Source organism: Aspergillus uvarum (assembly GCF_003184745.1).
Source record: "Aspergillus uvarum CBS 121591 unplaced genomic scaffold BO82scaffold_15, whole genome shotgun sequence".
In the NCBI taxonomy this organism is placed as follows: domain Eukaryota; kingdom Fungi; phylum Ascomycota; class Eurotiomycetes; order Eurotiales; family Aspergillaceae; genus Aspergillus; species Aspergillus uvarum.
Window position 1 is genome coordinate 19,666 of NW_020291312.1, and position 27,135 is coordinate 46,800.

General features: G+C 55.7%; 10 protein-coding genes across 10 annotated transcripts; 4 read left to right on the forward strand and 6 right to left on the reverse strand.

The window, feature by feature from the left end:
- Positions 1–333: 333 nt before the first annotated feature.
- On the reverse strand, positions 334–1,530 carry BO82DRAFT_278956 (tellurite-resistance/dicarboxylate transporter family protein; the record flags this gene model as incomplete). The annotated part of the gene is made up of 1 exon (XM_025631246.1): positions 334–1,530. One exon carries the CDS (start codon positions 1,528–1,530, stop codon positions 334–336), a length of 1,197 nt encoding a protein of 398 aa, XP_025493743.1.
- Positions 1,531–3,445: 1,915 nt separating this feature from the next.
- On the forward strand, positions 3,446–4,474 carry BO82DRAFT_306076 (uncharacterized protein). Its single transcript, XM_025632242.1, has 4 exons — positions 3,446–3,773; positions 3,845–3,916; positions 3,970–4,122; positions 4,183–4,474. The coding sequence occupies exons 1-4, from the start codon at positions 3,482–3,484 to the stop codon at positions 4,341–4,343; spliced, it is 678 nt and encodes a 225-aa protein (XP_025493744.1). The 5' UTR covers positions 3,446–3,481; the 3' UTR covers positions 4,344–4,474.
- Positions 4,475–9,525: 5,051 nt separating this feature from the next.
- Positions 9,526–10,158, reverse strand: BO82DRAFT_279250 (uncharacterized protein; the record flags this gene model as incomplete). The annotated part of the gene is made up of 2 exons (XM_025631260.1): positions 9,526–9,604; positions 9,650–10,158. Coding segments are annotated over 2 exons (588 nt in total), but the record flags the coding sequence as incomplete, so codon positions are not given.
- Positions 10,159–11,730: 1,572 nt separating this feature from the next.
- On the forward strand, positions 11,731–13,504 carry cbhC (putative cellobiohydrolase; the record flags this gene model as incomplete). Its single annotated transcript, XM_025633133.1, has 5 exons — positions 11,731–11,875; positions 11,929–12,648; positions 12,765–13,022; positions 13,089–13,330; positions 13,397–13,504. The coding sequence occupies 5 exons, from the start codon at positions 11,731–11,733 to the stop codon at positions 13,439–13,441; spliced, it is 1,410 nt and encodes a 469-aa protein (XP_025493746.1). The 3' UTR covers positions 13,442–13,504.
- Positions 13,505–13,971: 467 nt separating this feature from the next.
- On the reverse strand, positions 13,972–16,141 carry BO82DRAFT_37038 (acetyl-CoA synthetase-like protein). The gene is made up of 2 exons (XM_025637209.1): positions 15,749–16,141; positions 13,972–15,677 (listed from the first exon to the last, which is right to left on the reverse strand). The coding sequence occupies exons 1-2, from the start codon at positions 16,058–16,060 to the stop codon at positions 14,316–14,318; spliced, it is 1,674 nt and encodes a 557-aa protein (XP_025493747.1). The 5' UTR covers positions 16,061–16,141; the 3' UTR covers positions 13,972–14,315.
- Positions 16,142–16,478: 337 nt separating this feature from the next.
- Positions 16,479–18,004, reverse strand: BO82DRAFT_352656 (uncharacterized protein). The gene is made up of 5 exons (XM_025634753.1): positions 17,673–18,004; positions 17,530–17,597; positions 17,072–17,445; positions 16,937–17,001; positions 16,479–16,874 (listed from the first exon to the last, which is right to left on the reverse strand). The coding sequence occupies exons 1-5, from the start codon at positions 17,869–17,871 to the stop codon at positions 16,531–16,533; spliced, it is 1,050 nt and encodes a 349-aa protein (XP_025493748.1). The 5' UTR covers positions 17,872–18,004; the 3' UTR covers positions 16,479–16,530.
- A 514-nt stretch (positions 18,005–18,518) lies between these two features.
- BO82DRAFT_352657 (alpha/beta hydrolase) lies at positions 18,519–19,498 on the forward strand. The gene is made up of 2 exons (XM_025634754.1): positions 18,519–19,027; positions 19,085–19,498. The coding sequence occupies exons 1-2, from the start codon at positions 18,620–18,622 to the stop codon at positions 19,412–19,414; spliced, it is 738 nt and encodes a 245-aa protein (XP_025493749.1). The 5' UTR covers positions 18,519–18,619; the 3' UTR covers positions 19,415–19,498.
- BO82DRAFT_352658 (o-methyltransferase-like protein) lies at positions 19,438–21,381 on the reverse strand. Its single transcript, XM_025634755.1, has 6 exons — positions 21,337–21,381; positions 20,912–21,275; positions 20,731–20,851; positions 20,544–20,667; positions 20,001–20,458; positions 19,438–19,915 (listed from the first exon to the last, which is right to left on the reverse strand). The coding sequence occupies exons 2-6, from the start codon at positions 21,092–21,094 to the stop codon at positions 19,596–19,598; spliced, it is 1,206 nt and encodes a 401-aa protein (XP_025493750.1). The 5' UTR covers positions 21,095–21,275; positions 21,337–21,381; the 3' UTR covers positions 19,438–19,595.
- Positions 21,382–21,530: 149 nt separating this feature from the next.
- Positions 21,531–22,742, reverse strand: BO82DRAFT_352659 (class I SAM-dependent methyltransferase). Its single transcript, XM_025634756.1, has 4 exons — positions 22,617–22,742; positions 22,182–22,543; positions 21,972–22,098; positions 21,531–21,885 (listed from the first exon to the last, which is right to left on the reverse strand). The coding sequence occupies exons 1-4, from the start codon at positions 22,670–22,672 to the stop codon at positions 21,600–21,602; spliced, it is 831 nt and encodes a 276-aa protein (XP_025493751.1). The 5' UTR covers positions 22,673–22,742; the 3' UTR covers positions 21,531–21,599.
- A 2,300-nt stretch (positions 22,743–25,042) lies between these two features.
- BO82DRAFT_331334 (uncharacterized protein) lies at positions 25,043–27,064 on the forward strand. The gene is made up of 5 exons (XM_025633134.1): positions 25,043–25,109; positions 25,171–25,213; positions 25,266–25,386; positions 25,445–26,010; positions 26,097–27,064. Exons 1-5 carry the CDS (start codon positions 25,068–25,070, stop codon positions 27,017–27,019), a joined length of 1,695 nt encoding a protein of 564 aa, XP_025493752.1. The 5' UTR covers positions 25,043–25,067; the 3' UTR covers positions 27,020–27,064.
- The last annotated feature ends 71 nt before the right edge of the window (positions 27,065–27,135 follow it).

Sequence of the window (27,135 nt, forward strand, 5' to 3'; positions counted from 1 at the left end):
GGAACGAAACCACATGCAGAGATTGACGACGAGAACTGGGAGAAGGTATAATCCCCATGATTTTGCAGTGGTGATGGTGGGAAAGTGGTGTTGCATCTGCTCCAGCACAACGGGTGGGCATCGGCCTGAGGCTATCCCGTAGCCCGAGGTCTACTTGTATACAACTTAGAGAGCAGAAGGTCATGTCATATGCGAGCTATGTACACTACACCTGGCATCGAAACAAATATCCTGTACAGTAAGAAAGATCAGGTTGGCGGACTTCAATCCCCTCGCAACGCCACATCTAATTCAATGTCGACACATATCTATGATCAATCATTTCGTGTGCAGTCAAGCTGACGAAGAGCCCTTGTACGACCGAACCTCGCCCTCCAAGTCCAAGGCGGCCTCGTGCTGATGCTCATCCGGGCCGAACCCCTCATCCATGCCCGGCCACAGGGTCCGCCGCGAGAAGTAGGCCCAGATGTGCATACTGGCGCAGCCCAGCCACAGAATCACTTGTATAAGGGTTGCCGCCGTTCCGACGCCCTGTATAGCGGATGAGTCGAGCAAGTCACCGATCTTGATGATGGCAAGCGCAAATCCGGTGTTCGGGAACACGGTCGCCCACCAAGTGATGTCGAACTTCCACTCGCGGCGAGCGTCGAAGATGCTGAGCCATCCGATACTCCAGAAGAACAGAGCCACAACCCAAAGGAAGATCGAGACGAACACGGCCATCACTAGCAAGACATCGGCTGTGTTGACCTGACTGGCAAGGGGGATCAGATGGGTGGGAAACTTCTCGGTGGCAGTCTGCGCCATGCCCATCAGCGCCACCGCCGTGAAGGCCGGCGGCCCAACGGCAATGAACATCTGCGGGCGACGACGCATGGGCGGTAGGCCCTGGTGATGCAGGCCGTAGATGTATTCTGCCAGGATGAACACGGAGATCATGAACCCAAAGCCTTGCAATGCGGTTCCGGCGATGAGCATGGGGATCGCGTAGTGTGAGGGCTGAGCGGACGTGAGGAGAGAGGCGATGGTTCCGCCCAGCATGGCTGGGAAGGATGGGAGGAGACGGACGAGCCAGAACGGCTGTCGGGCGGCCATGCGGGTGCGGTAGAGATGCCAGTTCATGCCCACGGCCAGACAGATGGCGATGGCCGTGTAGATCCAGAAGCAGACCAGCTGGACCCAGCGCAGCCACACCCCGCAGGCTGGGATACCGTAGACCTCGATGCCGAAGAGGATGGTTGCGAAACCCAGGGCGGCGGTGGCGATCAGGTAGGATTCTTCGGGGTCATCGAACGTGTCGACCAGGGCGTGACGAAAACGGGAGAAGCGGATGATCAAGGAGGTCCAGATGCCCAGGTAGGTGACAATGTCGAGAATGAAGAAGATCTTGCCAATGACCAGCAGGCCGTCGAACTTGTGCGGACAGTTGTACAGCAGAGTCGCAATACTGCCGGTGCTCATGGAAATGGAGAACCATCCCCAAGTCACTCGACATATTCGATCCAGGAAGGTCACTTTGGCATTGTCCATGGTTCTGGGGGTGCAGTGTTCCAGCTGTTGTATCGAGGGAATGGGGGAAGAGGAGCGAGGGCTCTGGGGGTTGAAATGTCTCGTGGGGGAGGGCCGCATCCTGGAGGTCGGGGGTTCCACCATGGACCCCAAACGACGACGTAGTTGTTGGAGACGTGGTCAGCCGAGATGCCGGCACAGCCGACATAAGCAATGCGCGGTTTTTGTACTGGGCAATCTGGGCAGGAGGACTACGGACTGGGTGGCCTCTACGTCCAGCCCTCTTCTTCTTATTTCCGCGGCGGCAGCCCTCGTCGGTTCAGCATTGTGGGACACAGCAGGATGGTTGCCCTCGATTATTCATAGAAACCATTTTCTATGTCGTGAGAACTGTTTTGCGAACCGTCGTAGTAAAAGTATCACAACTTCATCACATCTTGTGAATCGTCATCCTGTCTTACTACTACCATTATTGTCGGTGAAGGTATCGAGAGAGCTCGTTCGGACTTGACTTGGCCGGTGAGCTTCCGACTCGGGCCGATAAAGTCCTGTCGGCCAGGCTTTCGGTGAGTAAGTACTTGCAACCAGTGGTAAATGATAGGCATGACCGTAGTTAAGGTAAGGCCAAGCATTCTCGGCCAAAGCTTGACTTTGCCACTCGTTTGGGTCAGCCCGGAGGTGGATTTCCCCTGAGATGAGGCGACAAAGTTTTCCGGGGATTTGCAACTCCGCGCCTCGGACAAAAATCCCGCAAGCTGCCACTCCAAGGCATCCACGTTAGCTTTGGGTTTCGTCCCTGGACTTGGTTATATATAACCGCTGATAGCCTACTCAGCATGAGAACAGAAATGACAAGGAATTTGTCGATGTTGGGTGCTTGTTTTTCGCCACCGGTGCAAGCGAGATTCGCGAGAGACCTACCGAGGCTATGGTCTATTCAACTTCAGCCGACGTCGACCTAAATCAAAGGACCTCAACTACTGCACAGACCATGAGTGAACATACCCAGTGACAGAGGACTTGGACTCCAATGGGACCATGTTCGCAGCTTACTAGGTAGGGCTACTGGGCTCAAGAAACCCCATCCGATCATGTGACTGGTAGCCCTGATGGCCTGACCGTTTTGCGCTTCACGTTCAAGATATGTGAATAACAGTCTTGGCTTTAGGCCGACTGAGTCGTTAGCGTGTAGAGGCGGGAGGATTTCCTAGGTTTCATGACAACCCTTCAAGCCTTCATGTTGTAGTGTCAAAGCACAGGGTCAAGAGTATGTCCGTTGCGCTAGATTGGTAGGTAGGGACGACCGGCAAGTTGTCTCGACAGCATAATGACCTGTGTTTGCGCTCATTCGGTCACGTTGTCCCATGCGTAGATCTGGATGATGATAATCGAGCAACAAGAAGCCGTAGATATCTCTAATCGCATGGTTGCGCCTGCAGTCTTTCGGCCCTCCTCGGTCGGTGGTTTCAGGTTTCAGCCAAGGGCTCGGCGGAATCCCCTTCAAGCCGCTTACCTGATTAATCTCTTTCGACACAACCAGGTCTCACAGGGTCAATCACCGTGATAACTTCATCACGGAGGAATCTTCCTGTCTGCTAGAAATATCCGGGAGGAAGCGCCGAGAGAGGGAGGTGGGTCCGAAAAGGGAAATTGGCGTAGCAGCCTGCGGCACTGGTGCCTGTCATCGGGATCGAAGTAGATGAATTCTCAGCCTTGGCTGACGGCCTCAGGGCTTCGAGACCCATAGCCCCACATTCTTCAACTCCTCTATCCTAGGGCTCCGGGGCTTTGTCGAGACAATGTCAAACAGGGGACTTCTGCAGACCCTCCCTGTAGCCAGCCCTCAGGAGACGCCAAGGCTGAGGTCTAACCACCTCCAAAATTCTATAAAGCGACCTTCGTGCTCCCTCGTCAACCACCGAACCAGATCGATCATCGCACATCGCACTTCATACCTCATACCTCAGTCACCATGTACACTCGCGCTCAAGTCCTCGCGGCCGTCGTCGCCCTCGGTGCTACCACGGTCAACGCTGCCATGGGCCCTGCCTTCAGCACCGGCCCCGTCGCCTCCAACTCGTGGATCCGTGAGGCCACCTCCACCCTGGTCCTTCCCAACGGTCCCAGCGGCGGCTCGACTGATGCCATCACCTCCCTCTGGGTTGGCATGGGTACCTCCAACGGTGACCTGATCCAGTCCATTGCCGACAACTGGCAACAGAAGGACTGGACCATGTACGCCTATACCCTGATGAAGACTGGTGGTGAGTGTCCTGCAATCTTGAGATCCTGCATGATCCCGACGGACCAGATACTGACCCGATTGTCGTTGTAGATTACAGCCAGATGCCCATCTACGGTGACGGCCAGGAGGATGGTACCAAGGGTGACAAGGTCACCATGCACTGTAAGGCTCTCTATACAGTCCCTGCCCTGCTCCCAGACTAACACTTCCTTCAGACAAGTTCGATGATGCGAGCGGCAACTACACCCAGACGGTGCAGATCAACGGCAAGACCATCTCTACCCTGTCGACCAGCGACGGCCACGCTCAGGGCTGGGGTAGCGCGGTGGAGTGTGCTGAGAACAACTGCGGCACTGTTGGTGCTCACTGTAAGTGTCTACTGGCTGGCCTGTTGCAACTTGAGGGCATGGCTAACTCAATGCCTCTAGCCTGGATCAACACCAAGATCATCCTCGACGTGGCGGACCCCAACTATATCAACACGATGGCCAAGGGTAGCGGGGTGACGGGCGAGATGACCACCACCGACGGTGGCAAGACCTGGACGGTCTCGACCATCAGCATCCCCGAGTTCAGCTTCGGCAACTAAGCGCACGACCGCGTCCTCCGTCTCGGGGCTCTTTGTACTACTATGTATATTCTCTTACCATTCTGCCTGTATCTATTTTCACCTATCTTAGATTGATCCGTTTGTCTTGGTAGATGGAGCGTAAGGCACTGGAGTACATGTCGGTTCTCCCCGGCGGCGATGTCGGAGATCTTTTGCGACCGCACGAGGAAATATATGTTAGGGCGACCCCGCGTAGCAGTCGCCGATGCCCGTCAATGACTCCGATGCGCGACATGGATATGAGAGCCGCTCACTGGATAAGGCCATGCACTCTTACAGATATGTCTCATCGCTGATCAATGATATATATCATCCAGGCAAATGTAGTCCGCTTCTACTAGGTAACTTAGGTTGGAAGTACTCAGGGCCCGGGCTTTAATGTACCTTCCGAAATCGGGGCGGAGCGAGCCCCGATGCAAAGGGGGCAAAGCGGGCAAAAGGTGCAAAAGGTGCAAAGCATGCAACGCAGCACGTGACGCACACCGCGTGTTCCGTGGTTAGTGCTTACTAAGGTCTTCCTCGACGGTGGGAAGAACCTCGGCGAAATCATCCCATCTTCCTTCTGCCGCGATGCAACCATGGCGAGACACCATCACATTTCATCGACCGAGATGCGATCGGCGTTCCATCACACGGCTCAACGCCCTGCCAAGCGGACGAACCCATTTTTTGAGTCCTTGAGTCGACAACGTCCTGTTTCCACGCCTGCCTGGCGCAAACTACCGCAAATCCCGTTACACTACCTAGAGTCCCAGACACACTTCGTGCAGGCTACAACTCCTATCACAGACTCCAGAGTCATGAATCGCCCCCCCTGTCCTCCTCCCCCAATGAACTTCTCGCGTTCTCGGTCAGCACGGTGGGGAATCGGGCCCAGTTTTCCCGGTGCGGCGCATTCCAGCCCAGTGCAGCGCCGCGATAGGCACGCGAACCCCACCCAGGATCTAGATTCACCCCCCATGTGGAGGCGGCTTAGTTCCTGCCCTCTCCCGATCCAGATCGCACTGTACACGATGTGGCCAGGAGCCCCCGGTGGGAGGGCGGGCCCGGTTTCAGTGCTGCCAGGGCCTGGTTGCTCTTATCACTCGAACCAAGTCGATCTCAATCCGACTTTCCAGCTAGCACTCGAGAACCTTTGGGTCCGGCGAAGTTTAGATTGATTATCCCGTCCACGCAGTCTAGCGTCATTTATTCCACCGGATTGCATCAGGAAAGGGGAAATGAAGTCGCCAGCTGCATCCGCCACATGGTTGGTCCCCTCCCCCACGATGATCCTCCAGCCTGCGATCCGCTCCTGGACTGGCCTTGAGCCCGCCCAAAACTAGATAAAACCGGCCTGCGACTCCCCTCCCGACTCCAGTGAATTTTTTTCTGCTCTCTTTCTCGCTTGCCACTCCGCTCCCACGCTCATGGCTGCTCAGGAGGCCGTCTTCGCCGTCTCGGCCCAGGCCACCCAGCTGGGGAACCGCATCTCGGTGCACATGCTGGACTACCTGAGCACCGTCCACGACTTGCCCGACGGGTTTCGCGAGTTGTCTCAGACCTTCCTTGACACCTGCCGCGCTCTCTGGGCCATTGACGCGGGCCTCACCGATTCCACCGCCGCCAACCGCGCTCTACCCGAGGTCATTGTGGAGGAGGTGGCGAAGAAGTTCGTCGCCGCGTATCGCGATTTTCAGCATCTCGACAAGCTCGTCACGAAACTGATCCAATACGAGCATCGTGGCGCCCTGGGGAGGCTTCAGCGAGGATGGCACCGCCCCAGCCACGAGCTCGGCCGCATCCGCGAGTCCCTCCAGAAGACGACTGAAACGCTCCAGATCAGCGTCCTGGCCTTCCATTGGACTCTCGGGGAACAGCCGTTGGTGGCCGAAACGGTGGGCATTGGCTACGCCGGGCTGGCGGCGGCACTTGACCGCATGGCCAAAGGTCGGTCGGTGATGGGCATCAACAAGGCCAAATCCTTAGAGCGCATAGCCACGCAGATGACCTCCGTGCCTTCATCGCCCGTGCCCTCGGTGCCTCCGAAGGAGCCACTCGTTCAATCCGCGACGGGCATCAGCAGTCCACCTCAGTCCAATCCCGATGACACCCTGTCCTCCGTTCTCTCCCTCGATTCCCTCCTCCTCTCGAACCACCACGATCGCGATCTGCCCCCGTCTCCCCCCCTGGAGCCCTTGCCACGATTGCCACGACCAGACAGTCCACCCCTTCGGACGAGCTCGCGGGAGTCTCGTGCAGAGACTCTCATGGCCCCTGAAGGCGATACATATGGGGAGATCCTCACGCAGACCCGGGCGTACAATTCGTCCCCCCGACCGCCCCATCGCACGCCCAGCCGGACCAGCGCGGCCAGTGCCACCCAACTACGCAGCGCCCTAGCCTCCGCCGTCCGGGGCCGAAACCACAAATTACTCGAGCAGCTTTTGGACAGTGGAGTGTCACCCAATCTGGGAGAACACCTTCATCCGCTGAACGAGGCCGTGCATCAGCGGGACTTTGAGGGGATGCGGCTGCTCCTGCTATTCGGGGCGAACCCCAACGCACCAGATCGGGAGGGCAAGACGCCATTGCTCGTGGCGGTGGAAGAGTCTTTTGTAGATGGCGCGACCTTGTTGTTGAAATACCGCGCCGATGCCAATTACGCCCCGGAGGTGGGGCTGGACTCGCCGCTAAGCCGCGCGATCGCAAACGGCAAAATCAGCATGGTGCAACAGCTGCTCGCGCATGGAGGCAACCCTGATAACGAGACACCGGACGGCAGCACAGCACTGATCGAGCTGATCCATCATCGTGCGCCACCCCAGCTCGTGAGCCTTTTATTGGAGGCCGGCTGCGACCCGAACCGCAAAGGCCGCCAGGGAAAGACAGCCCTCAACGAAGCAGTGCAGAGCGAGCAGGTAAATGTGGTGACAGCCTTGTTAAAACACGGAGCGAACCCGAACTTGCCCGGCCCCGAGCATGTCCTCTGGCTGGCCATCTACCGTCCTGCCTGCTTGCGGGTGTTGCTTACTGGCGGAGCCGACATCAAGAAGACTCCTGGCCTCATGGAGCAGGCTACCAGCATCAATAACATCGAAGCGGTCCGCATCCTGCTACAGGTAGGAGTCGATCCCAATGCTAAGAAGGATGGTATCTACACGCCACTCTGCTCTGCCATTCGCGACGATCGGTCCGACATTGTCGGCTTGCTGCTGGAACATGGTGCCGATGCAAACGTCATGGCCTCCGAGTACCCGGCTTGGAAGTGTATCACTCATAATCGTCCCCATTACCTCCCAGCCTTGCTGGCTGCCGGTGCTGATCTCCATCAACCGCCGGGGATCGTGGAGATGGCCGTTCAAGTCAACAACCCCGAAGCACTGCAGTGGCTGGTTGAGCACGGAGGGGCGAATGTCAACGACCGCAACGCCCAAGGACATACAGCCTTGACGACCGCCATCCGGGAGAACCAGTCCGAGATGCTGAGTTATCTTCTAGCCCACGGGGCTGATCCCAATCAGCGAGGCCAAGATTGGCCGGTGTGTATGGCGGTGCGCTCTCCCGCGCTGCTGCAGCGACTGCTCCCGATGGTTCCCGATCTGTCCGCCCACAAGGGCGTCATGGAGATGGCAGTCTTGGCTAACCAGCTGGAGAGCATCAAGCTGCTGTTGGCTGCGGGTGCCAGTGTCGAGTATAAGAACGGCGGCGTCTTCTCGCCGCTAACGACCGCGTTACGAGAGCGGCACGTTGACATTGTGCGCTTTCTGTTGGAAGAGGGCGGCGCTGACCCCAATGCCCCCGGTGAACATCTTCCCCTCGTCAAAGCGGTTCGCCGTGTTATCAACGGCGACTATTCTATGGTCGAACTTCTTCTCGAAAAGGGCGCCGATCCCAACAAAACTTACCGAGATTGGAACGCGATCATGCAGGCGATCGAGTACCGGGACCTGCACTTGCTGCAGCTCTTGGTCCAGAAGGGCGGCGGCGCCGATCTTACGCAGCACGATGACGCTGGCCAGACGGTGTTGGAGATGGCTGATGCTTCCGGCTGGTCCGAGGCTACGCAGTTCCTCCTCGATCACGCGCGGCCTTGACTTTAGTTTCTTGATTCGGCTTCTCTCTCTTTTCACTAATTTCATGTATTACCAACGCTGTTATGTCCAGCTCGACACCTTGTTTTCCTATGTTTGTTCGCTTGACGTCATATCTAGACACCTTGGGCTCGCGCCAAATCTCTTTGCTTGACCTCATTGCTATTTCAAGATTCCCTCATCGGCTTGGAGCTCGAGCATAGACCTCGCCTATTGGCGATGTATCACGTGCCACCGATGCCTATTATGTTCAATTCTCTTGTGCTGCTCCTGTCCATTTTTTTTTTCTCTCGCAGTGTTCCATCTATATATCCTCATTTACATTCCATTAATCTGTGTGCCAGGAAGCATGACCTGTAACCTCTCTGTGATGTATACTGTACTCAGCTACTGGTTTCTGATATATCGTCTGGTATATCGAATCGGATCGAATCGGATTGAATCGGCCAAAGGATCGGTTTATATTAAGTATGCAGAGGTTTGCAAGTGCTTAGGCCAATCAATACCAATCGGTATATTCTTTTCTGTGGTCTAAGCAAGCACATACGACCACAGGGTGTGGAAAACAGGGCTTCCCGTCCGCTCAGCCGTACTTAAGCCACACGCCGGGAGGTTAGTAGTTGGGTGGGTGACCACCAGCGAATCCCTTCTGTTGTATGTTTTTCTTGCCATTGAAGTCATGTCTACTGAGGACGCAGATCATAACTCGCATATTTTTTTTCTTTTGTGTCTTTTGTGAAATCTTAAATCTACTGCAACAAACGCCAGACTTTACTAGACCCCTTAAACTTTCTAATCTACATAACTATAGAATCAGTATTATATAAGAGCAAAGGGCTCTTTTCTGAATCAATGACACCAATCTACCCCCTACGGACCTCTGGCGTCTACCCCCTTACACAGGTCCAATTCATCCTCCGCCACCTGGCTGACGGTCTTATGATGCTGCCCATGAGCATGACGACTGCTAATGGCACGGAGAAAAGCCCCCAGAAACTCTATAGTTATAAAAATTAATCCGACAGCCACCATACTAGTTCAAATCTAACTTAGCAGTAGAATAAAATCTTATAATCAAATGGCGTTACTTATATCCCATTCAGAACCATAAACTTAGCCTCTTCTTGTATTATGGGGTTTCCCCATCCGCCCGCCATCTCCGGGATTCTGATTAATGTTAGCTTGGGATTTGACGTGATCTATGTCTAAAACTTATAGAAAAGCATACACTTGTAGATACGCCAAATCAAGACCGTCACAAAAGCCACCGCCTGACACCCCCCGAGGCCCGCAAACCCCCTCCGGTTCAATGGCTCCACAGCGAAAGGGCCAGACCCAATCTCCTCTCTCTGATGCAGGTTCAACTTCCTCGTACAACCGATAGTCAAAACCCCACACACCGCCATCGTCGCTGCCTGGAAGGCGATGTCTGCGATCATGATGTTCGTCCCCCGCACGTACCATGCTCTCAGCCCCGTTGCCGTTTGATGCGGTGACCTGGAGCCCTCCCCCCCGGCTAACTGTGTGCAGAAGCCAATTGCGTGGCAGATCATGAAGAGGCACGTGTCAAGCTGCGGGTTGAGGAGCGAGGAGTGGGGACCGCAGGTGAGGACGATGGTCTTGACGGTCAGGTAGAGTGCGGCAGCGAGAAAGAAGGGGGAGACAATGAGTAACAGGGTCTGGATAATGAAGCCGCCATTACTCCATGGGTTGGCGTGGAGAGCCGTGACGTCTCTCTTCGACGACTTGCAAGCTATAGCTTGCGATGATTTAGTCTACCAGAAGCCCATCTCAGGCCTTCAAACGTCAGTCTACAAGGCCAATGACCGGGTGATAGGGCCACAGAATACCCGTCTCGTCGCCGCATGGTCAACGAACGTCTCCGAGGAGTACTGGGCGCGGCTGCGACGCCATGAGCCCGTGGCGCTTTGGGTGCTCACTCACAACGCCCTGCTGCTGCAATGCTATGAGAAGGACTACTGGTGGATGAAGGGCTGGTCGACTAGTTTCCTCAAGGCAGCAGAGGGGGCGCTCACGGTGACGCAGAGGGATCGGCTAGGATGGGAATGGTGTTATGGGAAGATCGTGTCCTTGAGAGATTGGAGAGATAGCGGCCAGCAGGAAGAAGAAAATCCGCGCTGCGCGAACTAGTCGGACTACAGCAGGAAGCCGATAATGATGAATAGCATCATATACCCTAGAAATCACCAATATTTAACTTTAACTCTTTATCTGGTTCCAGCAATGGCTAATTCAAAGGGTTTGCATTCAATCTCAGGTTGTCTGGATTGTGTAGCTGCTAGATCACATCCAGGCCCACGGTACGAGTACATTGGCAATATAGAATCCAACCTTCCTCTCCGGTACTCACTGATACCCACTGCCCTATGGAGAAGACAAAGACCAACTCCCGAATAAAAAAAGCTATGGTTGAGTTGCAAGCTTTGCGTTTCCTACACTCTTGCAGCGACAAGAACTGCGGATACGTAGCCAAACTGCGACAGTCAGTGGCCAGGAGCAATGCACCGAATTGAGACGGCAGACCCATGAGTCGAACCGATCACCCCGTGGGATGCCCGTGGGATGCCTCGCATAGGGCTAGAATTCGTGTCCAGTCCTTGGCCCGAGCTCTTTTACCGAGCAATTCCGGCTAAATGGGATTCATGCCGGCTGCTGTGTACCTGCATGCAGGTAGCGAGAATACAGGAAATACAGTCAATACAGGCTGAACGGGCCGTCACGCCGTCACTGGAAATTACTACCAGCCAAGTTAATACTCCACGGACCCTGCGTATCTCATTATATGCAACTGCCGAAATGTGGGGTTGCACGCAGCTTTCTTCAGGCACCCGTGATCCCTCTGCGTGCGCTCCGCGCCGGTTTGGGATTGTCTCAGCGCCACCCACCGATGCTGTCCGATGATTGGATTCAATCTCGTGGCTTGACCTCCAGGGTATACTTGCACTGCAGCTGTGGCAGGGATAAGGAATATACTGCCGACGGCTCCTCTATCCCGATCGAGAACGGAGTAGGGCTTCCTCGGGTGAGCATCGGGGCACCTTGGAATTCCTGGTCATTCCGACCAGCCTCATATTTCAGAACGAAGAGTCGGAACAGACACGGAAGACGGCGCTGCGTCCCAGGGAAGCGCGGCAGTTAATCCGTGAGCCCGTGGAATTGACATATAAAGTCCTGCTCCTCCCCGTCCACTGAACAGTGAAAGCAGTGCAACACAAATCGCCCGCTTCCTCTATTTACTGTTACTGTTTTGTATTCTCGTCTCTCGTGTCAAAATGCGCTATACATTGTCTCTCGCAGCGGCGCTGCTGCCATGCGCAATCCAGGCCCAGCAAACCCTGTACGGACAATGTGGTGGTCAGGGCTATTCCGGACTCACCAGCTGCGTGGCAGGAGCAACATGCTCCACCGTGAATGAATGTAGGTATTGTGTGGATCTGAACTTTTGACAGCTAAGTGACCATGGTCTTTAGACTACGCTCAGTGTACGCCAGCAGCAGGCGCCACCTCTACCACCTTGAAGACGACTACTACCACTGCTGGGGCGACCACGACGTCTACTACCAAGAGCTCTGCTTCTCAGACGTCTACTACCAAGACCTCTACCGGCACCGTCTCGACGACCACGGCTACTACCACGGCCAGCGCGAGTGGCAACCCGTTCAGTGGGTACCAGCTCTACGTGAACCCTTACTACTCCTCCGAAGTGGCGTCGCTGGCCATTCCATCTCTCACTGGGACACTTTCCTCGCTCCAGGCAGCGGCCACAGCCGCGGCCAAGGTGCCTTCTTTCGTCTGGCTGGATGTGGCCGCCAAGGTGCCGACGATGGCCACCTACCTGGCCGACATCAAAGCCCAGAATGCCGCTGGAGCCAATCCCCCGATCGCGGGCCAATTTGTGGTGTACGACCTCCCTGACCGTGACTGCGCCGCTCTGGCCAGTAACGGCGAGTACTCCATTGCCAACAACGGTGTGGCCAACTACAAGGCCTACATCGACTCCATCCGCAAGGTCCTCGTGCAGTATTCCGATGTGCACACCATTCTGGTGATTGAGCCCGACAGTCTCGCCAACCTGGTGACCAACCTCAACGTGGCCAAATGTGCCAACGCCCAGAGCGCCTACCTCGAATGCACCAACTATGCCTTGGAGCAGCTGAACCTCCCCAACGTGGCCATGTATCTTGATGCTGGTAAGGTGCCCTCGCGAGCGTCCTTGGGGAGAACCCCCAGACCCCCCTTTTCTTTCACCTTCCCAGAAAACGTCCTGTCAATACATAGATCCAACCAAATTTAACCAAGATTACAGGACACGCCGGCTGGCTCGGCTGGCCCGCAAACCAGCAACCGGCCGCCAACCTGTACGCGAGCGTCTACAAGAACGCCAGCTCCCCCGCCGCCGTGCGCGGCCTGGCCACCAACGTCGCCAACTACAACGCCTTCACCATCTCTTCCTGCCCTTCCTACACCCAGGGCAACAGCGTCTGCGACGAGCAGCAGTACATCAAAGCGATTGCCCCGCTTCTCTCCGCCCAGGGTTTTGACGCCCACTTCATCGTCGACACCGGTATGCCAGCCCCTTATCCGCTCACACCCCCCCTCTGGCAATACTAACATGAACTCCTAAATGCAGGCCGCAACGGTAAACAGCCGACCGGCCAACAGGCCTGGGGCGACTGGTGCAACGTCATCAACACCGGGTTCGGCGTGCGCCCGACCACCAACACGGGCGATGCGCTCGTCGACGCCTTCGTCTGGGTCAAGCCCGGCGGCGAGAGCGACGGCACCTCCGATAGCTCGGCGACCCGCTACGACGCCCACTGCGGATATAGTGATGCCTTGCAGCCGGCGCCGGAGGCGGGCACCTGGTTCCAGGTATGTTACCTATTTTCATACACGTTGATGACGCAGACTGGACTAACTGATGGGATTGTGGTGTAGGCCTACTTCGTGCAGCTGCTCACGAACGCCAATCCGGCTTTCTAGGACTGAGAGGGAGGGCACTGGATGGTTGGATGAGTCGGGGACAGCATCGCGGAGTCCACGCCGAAGACAGGATGTAAGGTCTTTGCATATGCCTCGAAGAACACTTAACATGGGACTCAGCAGTTCCATAACATCTGCGCTAGACAATAAAGACACACTCCAACCTGATGAGGGGCAACCCGTGTAAGCGGCCGTTACGATGATGCTCTGTAATAACAATACGTTTTTGCACTGTGTACCATGTTGCTCGATAGAGTGCTATTTAGAGAAAGTAACCCGAAGTTCCGATCTTATGAAAAGTCCGCTCAAATGACGTCCAAGCATATGCTAGAATAAGATTGTCTTCACATGATCCTCATCACTAGTGCATTCATCATTCTCACGTCCTGGGGTCGCGGATAACGATGAAGCAAATCTTGTATCTAGCGATAATATTGGCTCAAGCTGACATTACTGTCACATATTTTATGCTGCGGCTTGGTCGAATTAATGATACGGATATCTTATATTCGCGAGATGCCCTTAACGGTAGTCCCCACAGAGCCTAGAAGAAGTGATGCGGTGTGTCAAGTGAGGAGCACGTGAGTTAGGGTTCGTCAACACGACAAGATACCAGATAATCCGGGACAAAATTACATCACTGTATAAGCTGAACCACCTTGCAAAAGTTATATCATCGTGTTGGAGCATTGAAACCACCTGCGTCGTTCTTTTGACTTCGGATTCCAGATCGTAATGCAACATGCACCTAGGCTGATCTTCCAGTTGGCCGCATCCATGTGGCCAAGTCCACTGCAGCAGACGGAAAGCTTCATTGCCACACCCTGTCGTCAAATGAACGGGACATTTCGCAAGAAGAGCAAAAGCGTACCACCTAGTAAGCACCCCCAACCGATCCGAACACCGTCTCAATATCCGCCCGGTAGAGCTCGAGGGAGCGGGCGCGCTGTGGGTTGCCCTTGACGCTGAGCGGCAGGGGCCGAGACGGGTCAGTGAAGACTGCAAGGTCGCGGCGGAGGGTGGCGGGGATAGGACACAAGGCGTTTGCCTGGTCGAGCAGCGGCTGGAGCGTGTCCCAGATATTTGCGGTCGGAAGAAGCGCACGTTTCGCGTCCGGCTGGAGGTCCAGCAAGAGGGCAAGGCCGCCGTGGCGCTCCTCGGCGATCAAGGCCCAGCGGACGGCGGGATGGGCCTCCAGCATCCACTCCATGTCGCGGGGCAGGAAACGCCGCGGCGGGGAGCCCACGAGGTCCGCGCGACGGCCGCAGTAGCGCCAGCAGTCGGGCTGCGTGGGGTGTCGCGCGAACAGATCGCCCATGGGGTACTCGTCGCAGTCGCGGAACATGGCAAAGACAGGCTGGGCGGGGGCGTCGGGACGTCGCAACAGCACCAGCTCGTGGTATGGCCCGCACACGGGGCGGTATTCATGCGGTACATCCGGGCTGAGTTTCAGATAGGCCCAGTCGGCCGGGTCGGGCAGCACCTCGGCGGGCAGCGTGCCGGACTCGGAGGAGCCGTAGATGTGCGTGATCTGGGTGTGCGCGGTGATTTGCGATGCCAGGTAGGGGGGGCAGGGGGCGCCGACGATGGCGAGCTGGCGCACGCGGCATAAATTGGCGGCGTAAGCCGGGGTGGCGCACGTCTCGGGCAGGGTCTTGGGTCCCAGAATGCAGGCAAAGACGTCGCCGTGTTGCAGGAGCTGGTCCATCAGCGTCGCGTTCATGGAGGGACCAGGCCCCGTCGTCACGGCGGGAAGAACCAAAGTCAGATCGAAGCAGAAGTTCATGCCCAGGAAGGGGAACAGGCCCGCGGCGATGGAGAGAGGCGTCAGCACCCCGACACGCTGGCCGCGCCACTGCTCGTAGTTGACAGGACTCGGATTCAGTAGTTTCTGGAACCCTACCGGCTGCAGATATACGGTGGCGTGTGTGAAGACAATGGGCTTGGCAGGCCCCGTCGAGGCAGAGCTGTGGATAACGGTGAAGGGATCGTGCAGCACTTCTGCCAACGTTGGCTTGAAAGCGTAAACGGGAGTCGTGGGTCCCCCAGCGGCCAGCCACTCCTCCAGCGTAGGGGTGACAAGTGCTGTCAGTCCGGACCTGAAGGTCCGAATAGCGTTGACCTTCTGCATTGCCGATGTGTGTCCACTGGGGGGATACAGCAGCAACTGGCAGTCAGTGTGCTCCATGAGCGACAGGTGCGTGTCGACGTCTGCGCTGGGGTGGCACGTCAGGGTCTGCGTCGGCCGATAGTGTCAGCGATCTTCAAATTGTACTCTAGCAAGGGAATGCATCTGCGTCTGCTCACCTGATATCCTGTCTTGACTGCGGCCAACGTGATGATGAAGTACGATAGGTCTTGAGGGGCCACATAATGCAGGGTGGCCCAGGGGGTTGGGGCGCGTCCCAAATGCTGCTCAATCCACCACGCGGCGCGGTTGACAGCACGGGAAAACTCCTGGATGCTGTAGTCACGGTATCCTTCGCCCGGCTGGTTCTTGTTGCGCAGAAGAGAGACCATGGGCTGGTCCGGACATAGTTCAGCGAGCTCATCGATCAGACGAGGCAGCGGGGTGGTGTGCCACCGCTGGGAGAAGTAGTAGGACACAGGATGGGCCATTGGCAGGAATAGAACGGGAAAGACTGTCTGTGTCAAAGTCACAACGGAATAGAATGACAAATAAGCATAATTGGGGTCGAGAAAAGACTGCGGAAAGATACTGAGGGGAGCAGAGGCCAGATAGGGGTGTTGTGTGATTTATAGGCCGTGGGCTCACACAAGAGGGGCCGGCTTTCGCCATACGGCTCAAGACCACATTCACTGCCCCACTCTTATCCAATTGGCGTCAGATAATGGTATATTAATGGGGCAATTAATATACCTAGTATGCAGGTGGACACGCTCTCCGGGCGGACGGTCTCCAAAGCCGCCGAGGATGTCATTTGAAATGCCTGGGGGTCAATCCAGGACCCCGTTTACGCGTTGAACAGGCTACAGCGCCAATATAGAAAGCGGACCAGAACGCATTTCGACCACACTGGATACGAAACTTTACTATATACAGAAAGACCATTACAACTCCGCCAGCCCTATACCGACTCAGCCTCGAATCGGACCTCATTTTTAACCTGAATCTGCCCCAGCAACAACTCCTCGCCGTTAGTACTCTCCGTCCGACTGGTACTGCGAACTGCGGTGGTGTGTAGTTGATGTGTCTGGGGGTCGACCCCGGAACCTGACAGAGTCTCGAACCCACGCCCGGTAACGTGGCTCGAGGGGAAATAGCGCTGGGAGGATTTGGACGTGTCTGTGGGTTCGATGTTCAGATTTCGCATGACCCAGCGGACAATCGGACGCATCGTGGGCAGGCAGGCGGAGATGACGCCAAAGGAGACCTCGAGCGAGGTCCAGATCACGGTGCCATTCATGGCCCCTGTTGGTGATGTGTAAGCTTTTCTGCTCTTTTCCAGTTGCTACTGGACGAACTAGACTCACAGGTGAAATCTGGATCATCGACTTTGAACTGCGTCGATAGTCGAATACAACTGCAAACCACCACACTAGCCCCGTCCATCTATTAGCACTTGCATTGATAAGACTGCAGATGGGAAGGGAGAAAGGGAAACGAACAAGCCTCCCAGGAGAAAGATAGCCGATAGAGTGACCTTCTGAATGCGAGTGGTCTGCAGCCCCCAAACCATGCGCAGTGGCAGGATCAAGATCATCACATCGGTACAGATGTTGGGGACCGCGTTCCCGACGTAGAATGCCTTGCTGCTGACGCAGGTGGCCGGCACCGACTTGTCCCAGAAGCCGTTCAGCGGCCGGCAGGAGAAAATGGAGATAAACCACACAATGACGGCCCAGGCCACGACCAGGCTACCGACGACGTAGACGGCGACGCGGAAGGGGCGGATTTGGAAGATGCGCACGTAGTAGGTGAGGATGGACAGCTTGACGGAGAGGATGGTTGCGGTGTAGACCATCTGGTACGCATACATGCACTACCGCGGATGCGCTCGGTCAGCGATGAGTGACTGCGCTGCATTCAAGCAAGGCACAGAGGGCGAAGAGGAGCACAAACAAACCTTGAGATATTTGGGGATGTTCCCTGTGGACACGACAGCCAGATGACGGCCTGATCCCAGTCCCACCACTGCATGTTCCGCGTGTTAATGAACCAGAACACCTCGAGGGTTCCAGGGTAATACGGAATACGAGGGCAACCGACTGATGGTGGAAAGACTGAAGCAGCCCAACGAGCAAGCCAATCCCACAATAATTAAATAGTCATCCAAGCCAAATCGCAGCCGAGTCAGTGATTTGGCCAGCAAACGGAGGACGACGGCAATGATGGATAAGACGGCAAATGGGATGATGGCGCCCAGGGTCTGGCTCTGGGCACTCTGGGAGAGGGAGGCGGTGGTCATGGTGGTCGTGGCGGTCAAGAAGACCAAAATGACCAAAGTGACCAAAGTGACCAAGGCGCAAAGATCACCAAGACTTAAACAGACTATATGATGTAAAAAAGAGGGAAGGAGAGAGGAAATGAGAAAGGCGGAGGATGGGGGGGGAGTGTAAGGAAAAGATGGGGGAGGGAAACGTGCAGAATGTCTATCTTACCTTGTCTTCCCACGTTCCATTGTCTGATGTGCAGATTACCAGTGTTTCTGACTTCGGCCCCCCTCGGGAGACCAAAAGTGGGCCCTGATTGTACGCCTTGTAGTCTGGCCCCCAAGTTGAATCCAAGTCAGTCCAACAGACTGGCCCCTGCAGCTAAGGGATCCTGCGTTAGATTGAATCCGGTGTTGTCGGACAGGCCCGCGAATGGCACGGCACGGAACGGAGACCCCCTCCCCTCAATGGACCCAAATGGGCCCAAAGAGACTCATGAATGGGGCCGAGGCGGACGGACGGGCAGGTGAAGGGACTGTGTCCTGTAACTAGACTAAGAGCCAAGCTAATTAAGCTAATGGTGTGATAAGTGCAATACACGTGGTGGTTGGCTTGCCAACAACCGCTGACTGGCGGGGAATTGATTTAGCCCTACTTTACTTCATTAATGCCCGCCGCCCACCCGCGCCATCCTCCTCCTCCTCCTCGTCCTCCTCCTCGCCATTTTCCACCTTCGTCATCCAACTGCATCCTGTTCCCATTGTCTAGAACCCCTACTCCAAGATGGCCTCTTCGAACCCGACCTTGATTTTCTGCCCTGGGGCTTGGTATCCGCCCACAGCCTTTGAGCCCCTGGCCGCCCAGTTCCCCGACCACACTACCCATCTCGTTGCCTTCCCCTCCATTCAACAGGCCACCACCGTTCAAGACCTGCAGCCTGATATTGACACACTCCGCAATCTGGTCGAACAGGAGGCCAATGCGGGTAAGGAGGTGGTGGTCATCTCACACAGCTGGTCCGGGTTACCCGTGAACAGCGCGCTGGACGGCCTCAGCACGGCCGAGCGACAAGCCGCCGGCGCGACCGGCGGAGTGACCAAATTGATCTTCATCTCGGCATTTATCCCCGAGGTCGGCGAGAGTCTTATCGGAGCCTTTGGCGGAGTGGCTCCCGACTGGTATGACCGCGATGTGAGTCGATCGTCTCGTCCATTGGCGAATCCGATCGGATGCTAACCCCAACCGCAGGAAGCCAACGGCACCGTCAGCGCCGTCGATCCCTACCGCCTCTTCTTCCACGACGTCGCCGACGGCGAGAAGTGGGCCCAGACGCTGCGTCCGCACGCCTGGGCGACCAAGAACTCGCCTGCCCGCAGCACCGCCTACACCCAAATCCCCAGCGCCTATCTGCTGTGCGAGCACGACCGCGCCATTCCCTTGTTTGTGCAGCAGTTGATGGTAGACAAGGCCCGCGCCAAGGGGGCGAAAGTCACCACCGACACCGTTCCCACAGGTCATTCCCCATGGCTGGTCGATCCTGTCCCGGTGGCTGCGTTTGTGAAACAGAACCTGGCGTGAGGGGTCCGTCGAGCTAACGGCATCGATGTACTATCATAAAAGAATATTTATCCTGTAGATACAAACGAATGAACTGATATCAACATGACGTTGATTCTTCGGACACTTGTAAGCATTTGTGATTCAATCTTTTTCCTCGTTTTGTTCAAAAAAGATTTTCCATTCGCGTAGACTGCGTTTATCAAGCCAATACCGCCTCAATAACGTGGTCCGATCCCGGGGTCTGCGCATCCAAAGGCTCAATGCGGCGGACCTGCAGCCCGGCCCGCCCCAATATCCCCCGCCACTGCGCCTCCGTGCGCTCCATGCCCCCGAATGCCATCATGCTCATATCCAAAAAGGCCGCGTAGGGTGACGCGCCGCCTGCGTCTGGTAGGACCAGGTCGACAATGACCAGTCGCGAGGACGGACCCATCGCGACCACGGTATTCTGTAGAATGGTCGCGACCACACCATCGCTCCAGTTGTGGAAGATGTGACGGAAGAGGTAGGTTTGGGCTCCTGTAGAAGGATATAATCATCAACAGATGAACGAGAGAAGGATATTGTCATCGAGGGCGGGGAGGGGCCTTAAGGGAAGTCATACCGCGAACGGGTTGCGGCCGAAGAAAGTTGTAGGGCATCAATTCAACGCGCTCGCCGCCGTCCACCCCCTTCAAGACCTGGGGCAGGTCCTGCAGCACAATGCGACCGCGCGGCGGCGGATCCAGCTCGTCGCTGACCTGGCGGAGCACGGCGCCTCGTCCACCTCCCACGTCGACGAGCGTGACTGCTTTGGATTCATCGTCTGACGGGTTTTTTGAGGATGCCGTGAGCAGGCTGCGGAGGAAGGGCTGCAGTTGGCATACAGCGAGGGCGGCGGTGCTGGATTGGAAGGCAGCGAAGATGGCGCGCTGCTCGGGCTGCGACTCCAGCCACTCGAACATGGTCTGGTCGGTGTGGTGGGCGAAACCGAAAAGGGTGGGCTGCACATCCACCGGGTTCTGCCACTGGTGGGTTTCGAGGAAGTCAGGAAGCGCCGTCATCAGCGTCGCTGTCTCGGCCCTACGATCGACCAATTATTGATTAGCAGGGTAGGCAGCGTTTCGAGAGATTGAAAGAACTGCCAGGTATGGGGGGAATTACGCACATGCCCTGGATCACAGCCCGATGTTGGGGCTGGCGTAGAGTCTGCGATTGTCGGGTATGGGCGTAGACACCCGGGCTGGGTTCGGTGAAGATGCCGATGGCGGCCAGTGTTCGCATGAGACGCACTGCCCCGCCCCTCGTCATTAGTCGAAAGAAGATCCTCCCACCCCAAGCACGCCATCACCTACCAAGAAGCGCGACATCAATGCCGCAGCGTTGCGCCAGATCCGTGGCGGTGGGAAGCCCCTCGTCGAAGCGCTCGAACAGTCGGATGCGCAGAGCGGCGCGCAACACCCCGTGGGCCACAGGCTGGCGGGTTCAGACATGGCTCCCGGGAAAAGAAAGGCAGAGAATAATCGGATAACGTACTGCTTTAGCCAGATGCATCAATTGACTCTCGGGGGTTTCCAGGCTGGTAAGGAGATTACGCGTCGCTGCGAGTAGTCGCGAGTGTACCGCATCACTGGCGGGGGGGAGCTGGCCGGGGGTGCTGGTCGCGGCCTCTAATTGACGGGCCAGCGCCAGTATCGGACTGGGGGTCTCTATGGTCATGATGCGTGTCTGTCGAAAGGGAAAAAAATCATCAGAAAAGGCTTGCAGCTGATGGTAGTGGGGGGAAGGGGAGAGGAGGGGAGAGAAGAGATGAGGCGACACGCCAGCCTTATCAACGCGGCCCTAACTGTCCTGCACACGTTCTTCTTCGTATACCGTTGCGACTTCTTTCGTGGCCGGGCTTAATCCACTCGTAAGTGCCTTGATTTAGCTACCGTTTTCTGTAATGTTTTATTACTGACTCAGTTCATCATCTTCTGGTCCCTCCGGCCTTTGCCCCAATCACGTTAGGCTGGCCTGGCCCTAAATGTGCTGGTTGATGTGCTAGTTGATGTGCTAGTTTCTGCAGGCTATAGTTCGCGTACTATAGTCTGCACGCTAGGGTCTGTACGATATAGTCTTCACGCCCTAAAAGGACTAGCGTCACGTTAATCGCGCTAACGTGCTAAACGTGCTAAACGTGCAGACAAATTCTGTCCTATTGGTTTGATAATATATTAATTACCTAGTAAGCCTCCCCTGCGGACTTCCGGCCTAACGCCACCTCCAGGGTAAAGTCGAATCCCGCCCCCTGGCGACACTCGTCCGCAGCCTGACCGATAAGAGTGCGCAGACGCGGCCCGGCCGCCTCCGACGTACTGTTATCCATAGCCAGATAACTGTATTCCTCGTTGGAGTTGAACTGGAGTTGACTCCAGTAGACGCGGCTGTGCGGGCTGCACGGATGCAGTTCCTTGCGCACGTCCACCATCCCATGCTGCGCAAAGAGATCGGGGAGACCGGGCACCCAGCTAAGCACGCAATTCGGTTAGCATTAATTCGTATCGGTGCCTGTGCGTGCAGGGGATTGATTAGCATCGCGGATCGGGTTGCTTACCGTCCCAGGCCCGTTTGTTTCATCAACTTCATCATCTCGTCCAAAGCGGGGGTCTCCCGGCCGCCCACCGACTGCACTGACCACGACTCGTAGTTGTGTTCCGACCATTGCAGCCACCCACCGGGCTCTATGGTATTTTTCACAGAAAGGTTAGAAAGAGTGCGCGAATAGAAGGGAGTTAGGAGAAATTAAAGGAAAGTAAAGTCTCACTCAGCATCCGCAGCATATTCCGCAACACTGGACCGGGATCATCGTTTCGAATCACTACAAAGAATAACCGTAGATGCACGACGTCGTAGATCCCCTCCAGCTCGGTGGGCAGCGGCTCATACAGATCCAGCTCGCGCAGCCGGACGCCATCCGGCAGCCATTCCGGCGGCGGACATTGGGCGAACGAGATGTCAAATCCGTCGATCTGCGCGGCAGGATACTCGCGCTTCACGTCCATCATCCAGATGCCCGTGCCCGTGCCAATGTCGGCGATGCGCGGGGCCGAGTCGGGGGTCAGCCCGATGCACGGATGCAGGCTGTAGCCCAGCGCATCCTTCCAGAGGTGATTCTGGGCGTTTAACCTAGATGAGGGGAGTCAGTCTTTCTATGCCACTGCCTCTCGGAGGCCCAGGCGACCGTGGAGTTCTGCTTTACCGAGCGGAGGAGTGGTAGTTCCGGTGCAGCGCATAGCTATTTGTGGGAGGTGACATGGCTGGGGACAATTCGGGTTTTGTGGTTTGATTTCTCTGGGTGAGGAAAAATGGGAGGCAGAGAACAGATATAAGGTTGCCCTAAGTCTCGCCTCACAGAAGGTGCATTATCCCGGAATGCCTTGCCCCAGCGTGCCGTACTAGTCGTAGGCCGCAAGATACTTTAGGCTTAGAGAAGAGGGCAACCAACAATGATCTAGTACGATAAGATAATAAAACAGCAATACCACGATACCACATTACATCAATACGGCCTCGGCGCAGTTAGTGGGGCGTGGGGGCCAATGCCGCTAAAGTGCTGGGCCCCGCCACAGTGGGACGCATGGCACCATTCGATTCAATAGCCTCAATGACATTGTCGGCCGTGCTGATGATGATGCTCCTCCCTTCCCTCAAAGCTCAAAGGATCACAATAGTCAGTTAAGGCACGATAGAGCCGGAAAGGAATCATCTCAGCTTAAGCATAATCCCTCCGTTGCTCGATCGATCGAAGCGGCCGGGTCTTCCCAACATGCGGCGTTTTGAACTCCCTGTATAGCCCCCAGGTAAAGATCATTCGATATCCTCAGCCTGGCCAGCCCCAAAGCATGTGAGACCGAGTGTCGTCGTTGAGGCTTAAAAGTGTAGCTGAAGCAGGGATTTATGAACTAGGCCGATTCTTGTACTGCACATAACTGCAGACCACCAGGATGATCTTTCTGCCCCATTATCCCCAAGGATATAGACTAAGAAGGCGATGGCAGTACTTGGTCTTTGTCTTGAAATCAGCACAGCCTCAGTACATATGCTCTGAGCGGCCTCTCCTCAGTTGATATCAATATTGACATTGGAAGAGGCATTGGCCCGCAGAGAGTGGTTCCTGAAAGGCTTTGGGTCAGTAATCGTGACAAGCTCGATACAAACTCTTGTCATGCGAAGCTTCAGCAATGCATAGTAGTAATATAGCCAAGGCTGGTTAGAATAGGTTTATCACTTCCAGCGTCACTATAGTTGGAATAGTAGTTGACTGCCCGAAATTATATTCCGTGCCCCACTCTCTCAATGGAGTGGTCCCTGGCCAGCTTTGCGACACTCACGCGATTGGTCTTTGAGCCGCGTCACTACGAGGGTTGGATGATGCTACTGATTAGCTCCAGATGTGTTGCAGCAGATCTGTTCGGTGGGGGACAGTGTAGGAGGACCATAGGAATAGGGGTTCAAACTTTAGGTTTGCTATCTTATAATGTGTGCGAGTCTACAGAATATCGCGCTTTACCCACCTCCTGACTTCTGTTGTTGTCTCTTGTCCACAAAATTTTGTTTTCGACCCTCCTTGAGGTCGAGTTATGGACTACAATATATATGATGATAGTTCCGTGTCAGTGGCACCACACTGCCGCCTGGAAGGATGAAAGTATATTCTATATTGACATCATAGCTGATCACAGGAACCAAGTAGTTTAATGCAGTGAGCATAAGGTGAAAGCTTCTTCATGGGAGGGATAGACGTCTTGAGCCTATAGATCTAGTTGTGTCATGGGTACTGCACAGGTAGATCTAGGTTACAAGTTACCTTGACTAACAAAATCGTGAGACTCGGGTCAGCCATACAATAGTAATATAAAGAGAGATATCGATACTTATATTGTTATACTTCTTGTGTCTTTATTCTGCTGTGAATCTCGTCATTCTCATTGGTGTTTAGTTGTGATCCCATCCGGAAACGGTATACATCACGTGACCTAGACACACCTGGGATGGCCCTCAGGGCTATCCACAGCGCAATCAAGACATACTACGGAGCAGATGAAGCTGAGGCTGCCGCAAAACGTGTGGAAAGAAGTGAATCGGACCTCGAGTCGAATATGCTAAGTTGTAGAGTATCACTTTTACATCAGACATACTCCCTTGTCCGCTCTGTTCGGATATGATCCCCAGGGAACAATCCAACAGCTGCTCGAATTGTTGACCCAGGTATCCCTCTCAACCATGGATCTTCCAGGACAGCACTCCAAGGCTGTCGAAGAGAAACGAAAGTAATGCAAGTACTAATGTCAACGTGGCTTCAACTTCCCCGCATTCTAGCCCAGATTTTTATTGGGGAGAAGCCCTTCCTAACCGTGCCTGGAATAGCGCGAATAGAAGTGAAGTCGAGATCACCAATCCAATCAACCAATGCAAAGCGCCACTGATTTGCAGTCTGTCTTGCTGGTTTCCATCCAGCAGCTGGATACTCATCCACTTATCCCCGCCTCGGTTATCAGTAGGATGCACTAACAAATGTACTGATATCCCATTCGTTGACCCTACCGCTTATCGAACCCCTCCCCGTCGCGTCCGCCCTGATAACTGATAACCCCTCGGACGTAACACCCCTCCGTCGCTTCTACCCTTTTCCCCCAAACAAATTGATATCATGGCTGCCTCGGGTCGTGTTTGCGCTCGATGCGCAGTGATTGTGAGTCTCTCCCTGGCTTGCTGCCTCCATCTGAGACTGATCTTGGGGTGACTTGGCACAGAAACAACGCTGTGACGGTGCCTCGCCCTGCTCTCGCTGCGCACGTATGCTTGTACCTCTTCGATATCATGGGGTGCTTTAGTACTGACTACCCAGGCCTTGGTCACATTTGCGAGCCCCAACAAACCGGGAGGCCAAATTCTGAAGCCCAGTCGCTGGCTTATCGCCGGCCCAGAGCCTCCCGGTCCCGGGGTGGATGTGTCTCCTGCAAGGCGCGGTAAGACGATACTGCATCCATCATGAGCATGCCCACCGTACTGACTGTCAGCCAATAGGAAGAAGAAGTGCGATGAGAAAAGACCTCGATGTAGCGACTGTCGTCGGTTGAACCTACCATGTCACTGGAAAGCCCCCAGGACACGGTCTCCGCCACCAGCGATCGTCTCCCCGCTGCCGTCGCCTCCTGGGATGCCCTTATCCGAAACTGCGCACGACCTCATCCTGTCTTCCGTTTCAGATCCAATCTCAGAGCTCGATCCGATCCCGCTTTCCGATCATCTCCTATCATCCGTCGGCGATGATCCGATATCGCCTTTTTCGCCCTCCTGGATCGATGTGGAGATGATCCTCGGACCCGTCTCGCCAACCCCAGACAGCGGGCTCAATGCCCATCTGCACAATGACGACGATCGCTGTCTCTTCAACCACTATGTCCAAGTCGTTGCCCGAGCCCTGTCACGGTCCACGACGAGCTCCACCGCTAACCCATTTCTGGCGACGTTGCTTCCCATGGCCGCGGCCTCGGAGACGCTCACCAGCGCCCTCTTAGGGCTGAGTGGCTGCCACTGGCGGCGCGTCTATCCCCAAATCTGGAATCGAGCCCTAACGCGACAAGGACGGGGTAAGTCTACCAAGTATTATCGACAACCATAACAACGACACTCAATCCTGGTTGATGTATCATTTGTAACATACTGACCATAACAGCCTTGTCGCAAGTCAACAATCTGCTCAGTCGCCGACCGAATCGGCAATCCTTCCTTGAAGCCTGCACTACCATCCTCCTGCTGTGTCTCACGGAGCTGTTCGAAGGCACCTCTCGCGCCTGGAAGTGGCACCTCAAAGCCGCCGGGCGCCTACTCAGCACGATCGATCGGCACCGGCTTGCCTCCAGCGGCGAAGGCACGTTCTGTCTTCAGCTCTTCCACTACCTAGACTCCATGTCCACCATCTCCCGGTGTAAGCCCCCGCTGTTACGGGCGGGCGAGCGCCTGACCGACCTTACTTTGGGGTCATCTCTCCCATCCTATCTCCCCGCCGCCGCCAGCACGTCGTCATCATCAGGGGACACGATATCTGGACTCCCTACGAGCTTACTAGAGTCTCTCGGTCGGGTTAATCTTTTGGCAGCGCACCGCAGCCGACGCATTGACGACCTGTCAGAAATCGGGTTCCGGACGGCCGCTGGACATGTACGCGCCCACCTGGACACCTGGCGCCGGGAGTACGAAGCAGTCCGCCCGGGCAGTGAAGTAGAGCATCTGGCCACGCGCGCCTTTGAGTGCGCGATCCGCTTACGACTGCATCAGATCGTCGACGGCTACGATCCTCACCATGCAGAGGTCGAACAGGCCGTCGCTGGCATCGTAGCCGCGGGGAGGGCCATTCCCTACGGCAGCCCCGTCGAGGGCAGTCTGCTGTTCCCACTGGTGATTGCCGGAGCCAGCAGCCGCAGCATGGAGCGACGGATGGGCATCAAGGAACGACTGATGGTGATGGAGAGCACCTTGGGCTGGGGGCACATTCTCCAAGCGCGGCAGCTGCTCGAAGCCGTCTGGGCGGACGACCGGGAGGACGCGAATTGGGCCAGCGTCCGCTATAGTCTGTATCCAGGGATAGTGTTCGTTTGACTGCTTGGGTTGAGCTACATGTGGAGTTAGTTACAGGACACCTCGAATGTACTGTGTTCAACCTTGTTTATTGTTGATACGGAAAACGGAACTTGATATATACATCTGATCTTCTC